The 12417-nt window shown below is 43.2% G+C and overlaps 1 protein-coding gene across 1 annotated transcript in view; it reads left to right on the forward strand.

The window, feature by feature from the left end:
- Window positions 1–12417, forward strand: part of LOC124776043 — a 247507-nt gene that overhangs the window by 107760 nt on the left and 127330 nt on the right. Inside the window, exon 9 of the mRNA XM_047250883.1 lies at window positions 276–449. Within this exon, the coding sequence (XP_047106839.1) occupies window positions 276–449 (174 nt within the window). The remainder of the gene's footprint in view (window positions 1–275; window positions 450–12417) is intronic.

The following is a 12417-nucleotide window of genomic DNA, read 5'->3' on the forward strand; positions in this document are numbered from 1 at the left end:
CGACTAACAGAAACAACGAATAACAGTACCAACGAATAATGGAAACAACGGTAAAAACGAACGCACAGAAAGTCACAGGGTGCAACGATCACAAAGGACAGCAAGGTGGCTGCAACTTAAGCCCACTGAGAGCAGTAAGTAACTTTGGGGATTTGGTGCAGCTGCAGATTGTGTGGTATAGGCAGAAAGGTGGCCCGGGTCCGCTGGACTTTCCCCCTCCTACTTCCGTCCTCGCTGTTAGTCCTAAAGTAATTTTGCGCGTGCGTGCCGCACAGGGCTGGACGGTGGAGGGGGTGCTGGCGCTGCCCTCCTCGGCCGGGGTGCTGCTGGACCTTGGGCCCGGAGCCTCCGCCGCCGGCGTCGCCATCACCATATTCCCCCGCGACATCGCGGGTAACGCCTTCAGCCAGCAGGAATTCCACCTCAACAGTGACGTCATCAGTGTACAGGTAAGCTGCTTCTGATGCTAGTCCTACACATGCTTATTACTACAGTAAACATTTATATTCAAGCAGGGTTTCATGGCTCCTGTTCGAGTGTGACATCACGTTTCGTGATGGCCTCTCAGAACAGGTGTGGATTCAAGAGCTTCGTCAAGGGGGTCATGACAACCCCTCCTGCCAGAAGTATACATTTTATTGAAAGTATTTATATTTCCAGGTTTGTAATTTTCAGGAAATAGTACCGAGGAACAGTTCAAATATTGCAAGTGATTCCAGAAAATTGCCAGCTATGATTAACACAGGATATTTTTTATCTAACCACAAGGCTGCATCGAGACCTTATCTCCCTGAGAGAATATTCCTGCCAGGAAAATGCGAGGCACCCTGTCACCCTCTGATTGCACCTGCTATCAACAAGAAACTGACACAAGAGTCCACAGGGAGAACTGGCAATTCACAGGCGTTTAGCAAGACAAAATGGGGAGATCGCCAATTAAGAAGTAAAGTCAAAGGCTGCCTTTCCGTAGCTGTAGCGAAAACTACTGAAAGAAAGAGCATCGTCGCCAGTAGTGGGACAATGTATGTTCTAGTGTATTTTTTTAGTGCATGTTACGCACATTCAGGAGCAAACTTGATCGATTTAAGACCTCCTCCCCTCCCTTAACCTACTGTTCTGCTAAATAGCTTATGACGTCCTGAGGGTTGATTTATGGCCCCTTGGGGATAGTCCATCCTTCTGAAAAAAAACCCTCCCTTCCCCCTCCCCATCCTCCTCCCCCACCTCTCTACAAACCTCCAATATTCACCCTGCCCATCCACCAATCCAAGTACACTGTGAGGGCTGAATTATTCGATTAGTACCTTCTTGTTCTATGAATTTGATTGACTGATTAATTAAATCGATAAATTAACCCCTCCCCCTGGGAAAACCCCTAGCCCTCCCCCTCCCCACCTGGAAACTGGCGGGTGTGTGCTGGAGAGGAGGTGTCTCATGACAGGAAATTCAATTGTGTAGCAAACGATATACTATTTATTTATAAAATTCAGTTTTCAGGGACTCGATCTCTGTCTTGCCCATCATTCTCTGCTGTTTGCAAAGATGCAGGTCTTTTAAAATACATCGAAAAGAAGTAATTAAAATCAATCGCTTTCGCCATGTGGGATTGGCTGAGCGGTCTAAGGTGCTGCAGTCATGGACTGTACAGCTGGTCCTGATGGAGGTTCGAGTCCTCCCTTGGGCATGAGCGTGTGTGTTTGTCCTTAGGATAATTTACGTTAAATAGTGTGTAAGCTTAGGGACTGATGACCTTAACAGTTGAGTCCCATAAGATTTCACACACATTTGAACATTTTCAATCGCTTTTTTAAAAAAAAAATTCTGATTGCACAAGAAATACCATCGACATAACTCACCACACATTATTTCACTGTTAAAACTACTTCTTCTGTCGATGAAGTATCATTGTAGCTCTTCTGACGGCTGCAAGTCTCCAAATTAGTTGAACCAATAGACCTTATTTGTATTTTTCTTAACACACGACACCCAGTGGGTTTCTGGTTCCCCAGCATCGTCTAAATTCACAATTCCCCATTCTCTGGATTTCCACAGTCTTCAGTAATCTATTCCGCATGAACAGATCACGGAATCTTGGAATGCTGACTTTTTTCCTGAGAGACCTGAGAAGATCTATATTTGTTAGCGGTCTATCTGGCAGGACAGGTAACGGGCTTTTTATTATTTATGAAGAGACCTAGTCCATTCTTGTACTGTTTCAAGTACTCTCCTTTCTGATGACTGCTGCTTCCATCATGCAATTATATCTTCTTGCTTCCTCTAGCTGTTCCTGGGAGTTCTGTGCGTTCTTCACTGTTCTGCTAATAGCCGCAGCACCACCAGCCAGTGAACCCGTTGCTGAGAGACCTGCGAGGGCAGGAATGAGGAGGGGGGCAATTCCACCTGATGTCTTGGGTATCAGCAGAACCATGGGTGCTTTAATGGGTCCTTTATGCTTCAGGGCGCCTTTACCTGCGTACTTCACTGTCAGCATACAGTGTTTTAAATATCCTTTCTTCTTCTTAATCATTGTCTTCTTCTTCTTCTTCTTCTTCAGTGCATGACGAGCAGCTTTCATAACTTACTTGAAATTCATCACCAATAAGCCCAACTTAATTTTACCATGCATGGTTTTATCAACTACAAATGCTGCAATGCCCTGTCCTATACCAATATTCTTTCTTGCACACATTGCCTTGGCTTTATCTGCTAAAATTCTATCTGCAGTGTGACGTCCTAGGAGATCTTTATGATCTGCCTATGCAATATCATGTTCCAAACACGCCTTGTCAAGCAGGTTAATCCCCTTTTCACCACCACCCAAACGTTTTTGAAGCTATGTATCAGGTCTACAGTAATCATACCCCTGAATATGCAATTTGACAGGTAATTTGTCGAGAATACCACCGCCTCCTAAAATGCGTCTTCTATTACGCATGTTATGCTATTGTGTTGGTTGTGTTCTGTGCATCCCATTACATAGCAAATCATCAGCGTCAATCTAGCTGTTTTGTATCGCGGGAAAACCTAGCCATTGACTTAAGGCTGTATTCCCTCGACATCTTATGACACGGTCTATGAGAAACACATTTGGTTCTGAGCTCTTCTGCATTTCGGTGGTGTAAAAGCACCCTGAAATTTCAGTGCCATTACCATCCTTTAAGATTTAAATTCTGGGATCTCTTTGTTCTCTGCACTTTGTAAACTGTGATTATCTCAACTGACCAGTTTGTGAGGAATGATGTCTCAAATGCTGTTTTGTGTTTTGAGATAAGTACCAAATCACCCATATTAAATTTCTGGTTACATGGGTCCGGCATTATGATACCATAGTACACCATATCCATGAGTCCATTAACACAAACATCGATTGGTCTCATTATGCTACGTTTGGTTAGATTATACTGTGCTATTGTTTCTGGGAGGATATCTGTCCATTTGTATGAGCTGCAAAGGTTAAAACACATCTAAATTTGACCTTTTATTGTTCTGTTCAGACGTTCCATGATATTCGCCTTCAGATGGTTGAATGTTGAGTTGTATTCTATACCACTGCATCATGGTCTTGAAATACGTATTGTAAAACTCTCCCTGTGATCGGTTTGGAGGTTGTCCAGGCTGTCTGCAACAAACACTCACTCCCTCCATTTTTCTTGTAATGGATAACACCCTGGCAAATTTGGAATATTATCAATAGCCATTAAAGCGTTTTTGAATCCATTTTTCTCATGTGAATATTCTTTCTTATCCACGAGATCACCCTACCATAAGTCATTCAAACCTTTAATCATAACATGCCTACAAGGGTATGTTTTGCATGCTGGTTAGTGCAATTCTCGAACTACTGTCTCTAAACTCATTCTGTTATACTTCTCTCTCTAATCTCTAAAATTACTGGGAAACCTTATTCACTGCAGCAGCTGATGCCATGAGAAATCGTAGTCCATATATTGGGGTTATCATAGTATATATAGTGAGGGGGCTGATTGCTGAATTTTTTATGCTGTACATCAATACCATCACAACTCTTATACCAACCATCCATTAATAATGATTTTATAACGTCTTGGTATTTCGCACTGCCTTTTCTCCTTTCTGGGTACACTGGCCAATTGCAGTACACTTTGTGATCAAAAGTATCCGGACACCTGGCTGAAAACGACTTACAAGTTCGTGGCGCCCTCCATCAGTGATGCTGGAATTCAGTATGGTTTTGGCCCACCCTTAGCCTTGATCACAGCTTCCACTCTCCCAGGATACGTTCAATCAGGTGCTGGAAGGTTTCTTGGGGAATGGCAGCCCATTCTTCACAGAGTGCTGCACTGAGGAGAGGTATCGATGTAGGTCAGCGAGGCCTGGCACGAAATCCTCGTTCCAAAACATACCAAAAGTGTTCTGTAGGATTCAGATCAGGACTCTGTGCAGGCCAGTCCATTACAGGGATCTTATTGTCGTGTAACCACTCTGCCACAGACCGTGCGTTATGAACAGGTGCTCGATCATGTTGAAAGACGTAGTCACCATCCCTGAATTGCTGTTCTACAGTGGGAATCAAGAAGGTGCTTAAAACATCAATGTAGGACTGTGCTGTGATAGTGCCACGCAAAATAACAAGGGGTGCAAGCCCCCTCCATTAAAACACGACCACACTATACCACCACTGCCTCCGAGTTTTACTGTTGGCACTGCACATTGTGTCAGATGACGTTCATTGGGCATTCGCCATAGCCACACTTTGCTATCGGATCGCCACATTGTGTACCGTAATTCGTCAATCCATACTACGTTTTTCCACTGTTCAGTCGTCCAATGTTTACGCCCCTTACACCAAACGAGGCGTCGTTTGGCATTTGTTGTCGTGATGTGTTTCTTATGAGCAGCTGCTCAACCATGAAATTGAAGTTTTCTTATCTCCCACCTGACCATCTTAGTACTTGCAGTGGATTCTGATGCAGTTTGGAATTCCTGTGTAATAGTCTGGATAGGTGTCTGCCTATTACACATTACGATCCTCTTCAACTGTCGGCGGACTCTATCAGTCAACAGACGAGTTCGGCCAGTATGCGTTTGTGCTGTACATGTCCCTTCACGTTTCCACTTCACTATCACATCGTAAACAGTGGACCAAGGGGTGTTTAGGAGTGTGGAAATCTCGCATAGAGACATATGACACCTGACCATGTTCGAAGTCTGTGAGTTCCACAGAGCGCCCTATTCTGAGCTCTCACGATGTCTAATGACTACTGAGGTCGCTGATATGGAATACCTGGTAGTAGGTGGCAGCACAATGCACCTAATATGGAAAACGTATGTGTTTTGGGGGTGTCCGGATACTTTTGATCACATAGTGTATTTCATCATACACCTCCATATCTTTCGGTGAAAATTTTGCGGTTTTTGAGGGTTTTAGGAAAATGTTCAGTAGACCTGGTGTTCTTTGAAATTCCCTGTCCCAATCTGTACTGTTTTCTCATTTAAAGTTGTAGATTGTGTGCCCAATATGCAGCCGGCCGGTGTGGCCAAGCGGTTCTAGGCGCTACAGTCTGGAACCGCGAGACTGCTATGGTCGCAGTTTCGAATCCTGCCTCGGGCATGGATGTGTGTGATGTCCTTAGGTTAGTTAGGTTTAAGTAGTTCTAAGTTCTAGGGGACTGATGACCTTAGAAGTTATCTCCCATAGTGCTCAGAGCCATTTGAATCCAATATGCATGGTTTTTCATCATTGACTCTGCATGTTCCTAGCATCACTGCGATGGTTAATGAAACCGGTAATAGCATTATCGTCATTGTTGTGTAATTTCGCTGAAGAGTTCATCGAGATATTTAGTAACTGGTTAAAACATTTCTCGCAGTGTCTACTCTTTGTCCAAATGTCCTAACCGGAGCAAGTGTAACTTCTCTCAAACAGCCATTCATGCACCGATGACCTTATGCTTAGTTGACATCTTGCTATATACTAAGCTGACTGCTTTGCAGGCTGCACCTTATATATATATCACTCAACCTTTTTAGTTAAGTCACGTACTTATTTTTCAATTCCATCAATCTTTACAGAATGACTTGGATGTACATCTCTAGTTTCTTAGCCCTCACATCTAATTCGTTGATCTGTCTCAGAAGAGTCTGGGTATACATCTCTATCTCCTTAACATTAGATTAGAGACTGAAATTTTCCATCTACATACGTGCAAACACATTCTGTGTCAATGCACACCTACCCTCTCGGGCTGAGTGTCTGGCATACACGCGAGCTTGTTCATGGTATGATGCATATTGACATACTCATAATTTTTTCATAGCTATATACACGGAAACACCTGGAAGTTCCATCTATACCTACAGTCGTTCAGTTTTCTTGATTTATCAATACCAAGAAAAACATACTGTGTGTGATTGCAGCAATCTGCACATATATTAATAAAATCATTGAATGACATGTCGGTTCCTATATGTGCCTGAAAGATATAATGAGATTTGCATTATCACTCACCAACTGTTTTAGGGTTCTGGAAAATGCCTGACTCAAATAAAATACGTCAAGACCAAAACAGAGATGATGTAGAATTTTATCTCGGTTTTCCTCAGCAACATCATCAAATGTGAACACTGTGTCTGGCTTCATATTTCTGGTGGGGGATGTAACTGCTTTGACTGAATGTCATGTATGTTACACCATCAGCACCCTGCAGTATCTTTTGCACTAGCTGGTGCTTCGACTGAAACAGCGTTTTTGAAATACACATACATGCTCAAAGCAAACTTCATCTGGGTTTGTTAGTAATGACACTTGTCCTGGAACAGCTCGATGGATCTACAACTGTCACTCTTATGTTATCAAGTAGGAGTACCCCATTCTTCTTCCTCTTCTTCTTCTATTCTTCTTCTGCACCACCACAGAAACAGTCATTTACAACAAACTGCTGATGCTTCACCACCCAACCATACTACTGACTATGTCAGGTTTAGGTGTGCACTGTGCTTTTGTAGAAAAATGAGCACTTGTGATAATAATAATATATGTAGCCACTATGGCACAATCGTCTGACCAACTGAGCTACAATGGCTACACCTTACATTATATAATGACTAGTTGAATAAGAAAAACAACAAAGATTTCCCATTATACACATTGTATTTACATTTCAGCAATGATACATAGGCTGCATTGCAACAACAGAAACAACCGATTTATTTTTTACAGTATTTCCAAAATAACTACTTCTTTGATGCAGTTAATTCAGCATATATTTCTCTCAAACTGATGGCTGCTCCTTTAGCTTCTGCGTTTGACCCCACACTGATACATTGTTCAAAATCTTTTGCATGTACACTTTATGTATGGAGATAGTTCAAGATGACATTATACATAGTTTGAATGCACGGCAGCCCATGGTTCAGTATTTCCAGCAGAAGGATAGCACCGTCCGTAAGTCGAACACATTTGTAAATGTGGAGTATTGCAAATAAATGGATCGACTTCCAGATACCACTATAAGTCTCACACAATCATACATTGATGTTATAGGTAGTGACATACAGGCACAGTAAATATCCAGAAATGGAGAATACTTGGAAGTCATCTGCTGCTTGATGTAGTGTTCTGCACAATGGATTTCATCCATTGAAACTCTGTAAACTGCACTTTAATACTTCCCAATGCATTTTCAGTCTCTAACACAACACACCAGTCACTGTCAGTTCATGGTTCTATAGCAATATTTAAGCGCTTTGAACCACTAGCTGTCAAATTATAAGTTGAAGTGAAACTTGCAGTAACACAGGAATGTTGAGGAATGGTGCATATGGTGGGGAACACTACTGACCCACACTGCATGGTGTAGGGCCTCCAGCACTGTTCTTCTGAAAGCTGGGGACTTGCTGGGTGTCATCATTACACAAATCACTGAGGAGGATGGATAATGGAAGCTCGTTGTCCTGCTCCAGCATGATGGTCAGGCATGGTACAGAATCCTATGGTGCTGCTACCACTGTTGCTGGTCTTGATATGACACAGTTTGCTGCAGGTCTCAACAAGCTGATGGTAGCTGCATCTGGTCCAGGCACAACAGAGGTCATTGAACAAAGAAGAAGAAGAAGAAGGAGAAGAAACAATAAGCATCCACAGACAATGATACAGAGTTGAACAAAGAAATGGAACTTGACAAAGAAGAGGAGGAGGAACCGCTACATGCAGTAACAGTACTAATGATCTGTAATGAGTACATAATTTTATGCTTCTTCTGCAATGGAGAGGGAGATGAAGATCTCAGCTGCTGCTGGCGACGCTTCATGGTTCTTCTTCTTCTTCCACAGGCTGACTGCAATGGAACCAATGAACTACTGCACCCACCTTACATCGCCTGCGTCACGACTGCACATTAATTAGTCCATCAATTTATTGACTGTAGCAGTATTTCTAAATCGATTCCCAGTCAAGCATTTGTCTTGGAAGGGGTTTTTGTGTGCACTAGTATTCCACAGGGGAAGAAGGCTTGGAGGTTTCCCAGGTAAATGCTGCTTTGTTTACAGCTCAGTCCTGCCACAGTTGATGGCAAATATGGTCGTAGCAGTGGCATGCAACAGGATGTTGCCAATTGAGGCAGAGGGGAGGGGGGGGGGAGGGCGAGAGAGAGAGAGAGAGAGAGAGAGAGAGAGAGAGAGAGAGAGAGAGAGAAAGCCTGTGTTTTGACAGCAATTTCTCAGTTATCAAACATCAAAGGGTTGCTGCCATCTGAAGCTTTTATTCAGGTGATTAGTGCCAACAGTGGTCGCAGGTCCTGAGCAGCAGAAGTGCAGCCTGCTGGTACAGGAGTATGCAAAGTGGCCAGCCTGGCAAAGTGGATGGGCAGTGGGTGCAGGAGTATGCAAAGTGGCCAGCCTGGCAAAGTGGATGGGCAGTGGGTGCACAATGCCCTGCGGTCAGTGAGAAATATTTTCAACAGTGAAATTATGTATGGTGAGTTATATTGATGGTATTTATTGTGTGATTTGAATACAAAAGTGATCTATTTAAAAATTGCATTTTATAATCAGACAGTATATCCTTTGCTATACAGTTAAATTTCCTGTTGTGAAGCCATCCTCTCCAGCAGAGACCTGCCGAATTCGAGGTGCGGGAGGGCAGGGGAATTTCCCAGAGTCAGAGAGGGTTAATTAATTTATCGATTTAATTAGCCAATCAGACTGATAGAGTGGGAGGGGGCTATTCGAATAACGAAGACCTGAAAGTGTACTTGTATTGGCAAGGGGGGAATGGGGAGTGTTGGAGGTTTCCAGAGAAGAGAAGGGCGAGGGGGATGGGGGAGAGGTTTCTAAGAAGGACAGATTATCTGCAGGGGGTTAGAAATCAACCCTTAGAACAATTTGTTAAGGGGAGAGGAGGATCTCACAAATCAATCAAATTGCCCCTGAATGTATACAACACACACTAACAAAATGCCCCAGTATGTACATTGCCCCATTACTCCTCCCATTTACAGCACTCCACCCCTCCATGCTTATATATTCACATAATCATGGCTTACAGACATTCCCCCTATTTACAGCATTCCCTGCATTTACATGTCTACATAGTGATAGTCAATAGAGATTCTCCCCATTTACAGTATTCGCCTATTTATATATTCAGTTAGCTGTAGTCTACAAACATTGCTCCAGTTAGAATACACTCCCTATTTACATGTTTACATGCCCATAATCTACAGACAATCTTCCCATTTACAGCATTACCCCATTTACATGTTCACACAGCTGTAGTCTATAGACATTCTCCCACCTTACAACATTCCTTCCCCCCATTTACATGTTTACATAGCCTTAATCTATATACATTTTCCCCATTTATGGCATTCCATCCATTTAAATGTTGACATAACCACGTTCTACAGACTCCCCCCCACCTTTACAGCATTACCTCATTTCCATGTTCACACAACCATAGCCTATAGATATTCTCCCAATTCCCAGGATTCTCCAATTTAAAAGTTCACATAGCCATAGTCTATGAAGATATGTTCACAACGTAGTAGTAAGTACAACAATGAATGTATGGTGTGTGCACACTTCGATTTTATATTGTATAATTATGATGTCATAGTTGTGAAAGTTCCCCTTTATCATAGGTCTTAAATCAATTTCATGACACTCGAATGTCTCAAACCTTCTGACAAATTCTTTTAAAAATGTTTTTTTTGTTTGTTTTTCGTTATTGCAATATTTTTCAAGTTATGCCAAACCAATTTACTAAGCGGTAAACAAATTATTATTATTATTGCTATTCTTTTCGTTTGGAGCTACTTAGCGCCGTGAAGCTCGTTTTGAATCATAACGCTGGTCTTCTGTTTCTCCTTTGGCAGAAAGCTCTGATTATCTGACTCAGCAAGATCGTCTTCTCTGTCCACTTCGGTGTGCTGGTTTAGATGGTTCAAATGGCTCTAAGCACTATGGGAATTAACATCTGAGGTCATCAGTCCCCTAGACTTAGAACTACTTAAACCTAACCAACCTAAGGACATCACACACATCCATGCCTGAGGCAGGATTCGAACCTGCGGCCGTAGCAGCAGCCCGGTTCCGGGCTGAAGCGCCTAGAACCGCTCTCCCACAGCGGCCGCCAGGAAGAGTTTCCACGACTCCATAGTGAGGTTACAAACGTGATATCAGAGTTTTGATCAACATGTAGGATGAACGTTAACAAAACTGACAAACTTCAGGGATGGACTCCTGACTGGAAATGAAGGTAAAAGATCCTGTGAACACGTGTAAAAGTAGACAGTGAGCGTGCAATGACGATGTTGAAGGGTCTGCACACCAGGAACTGGTTTAGCATACACAATGTTTTTCAGAGGCCCCCTAGAGGTCATCTAGCAGGCCACGCTGCAGGGCATCTGGGGAAGATGCGGAGGTGTCGGTGAACTGTAATGCGGCAGTAGGGTGGTGCTCCGTCACCCAGAAACCGATAACCTGCCGTACTGCCAAAGGCACATTATCAAGTAACCCAGACATTCTGCAGGAAGTCGAGGTATGTTCCTCCGTCGAGACATTGTGGAATAATAAGTATGTGATCACCAAGAACCTCTGCCCACACACTGGTGCCGAACCGATGCTGATAAAACTAGGATTGTCCTTATCTCACACGTGACGATTTTGCAGATTGATGATGCCAGTTCTGCTAAAGGTTGCTTCGTCGGTAAATGGGGCTGACGACAAAAACCCCATAATTGTGATGATCTGGTGCAAAAACCATCGACAAAATCCTTCCTGTAGAGGGAAATGCGTTGCTAGTAATTCTTGCTCGCGTTGCAGGTGATATTGATAATAGCGATTGCCATGCAGAATACACATGATCGTACTTTGACCTATACAATTTGGCGGGCCACTTGCCTGGAGCTTGTACTAGGGTTCGTCTCAATATCCGGTGGGAACTGATCCTCCACATGTGGTGTACACACAATCTGCCGCCTCCCTACACGTTCGTCGGTCTGAAAGGGCCTATGGTTACACAAATTTCCCAAAAAGGGCTTGAAATGTAGTGTGTTGTGGTTGGTGTCTGTTAGGGTACTGGAATTGGTATACCGTGCGACCTCTCGACCGTTTCCATCTGCTTGGGCGTAGACATCTCGCCTTGTTCCCGACATGAATACGTGACCATTCTGCTGTTTACAGGACGCTGTGTCAATCCCACAGCCTGCAACACACAAGAAACACACGGCACTTGGTCAGAGGAGCTTACATTCGTCAGCGCCATCTACCTCTGCAACGATACATTTCCGGACACCTGTTCACATGATCTTTCTCCTTGCATTTCCAGTCAGAAATCCGTCCCTGCCTTTTGTCGGTTATTAACGTTCGTACTGTATGTGCGTGAAAGGCATTTTTCGATTGTGAAACTAAATGAGTCATAATTACGTGCCAACCTGCTTATCAAAAACCTGCGAAACTCTCTGCGTCTGTACGTATGCTGATAATTTCTGTATTATAAACATTTTAGTGTGTCTTCAGCGCGGCATAAATCATTAAACAACACTGAAAATTTGTTTCTGTGTTGAGAAAAATGATATATGAAACAAGCCACATGCAACTCTTTCGCAGTTTCTCCCCCTTTCTGCGTGTTCGCAGTCAGAGACCGTAGTATCGGCGGAGGTGTGCTCTCAAGTGAAAGAGATCTACAAGAGTGCCGAGTTCTTGCATTGGATGAAACTGGCAATATACCAATAGGCTTTCGGAGAAACATCATCCACATAAAACCGAAGACAGAAAGGCCCGACAAATGCGAGAATTATCGGACAACCAGCTTAACAGCTCATACATCCAAGTTTCTGACGAGAATAATATACAAAGAATAGAAAAGAAAACTGACCATTAATTTGGCTTTAGGGCAAGTAAAGCCACCAGAGAGGCAATTCTGGCGTAGCGCTTGAT

This window comes from Schistocerca piceifrons, chromosome 2 (genome assembly GCF_021461385.2).
Source record: "Schistocerca piceifrons isolate TAMUIC-IGC-003096 chromosome 2, iqSchPice1.1, whole genome shotgun sequence".
Taxonomy (NCBI): Eukaryota; Metazoa; Arthropoda; class Insecta; order Orthoptera; family Acrididae; genus Schistocerca; species Schistocerca piceifrons.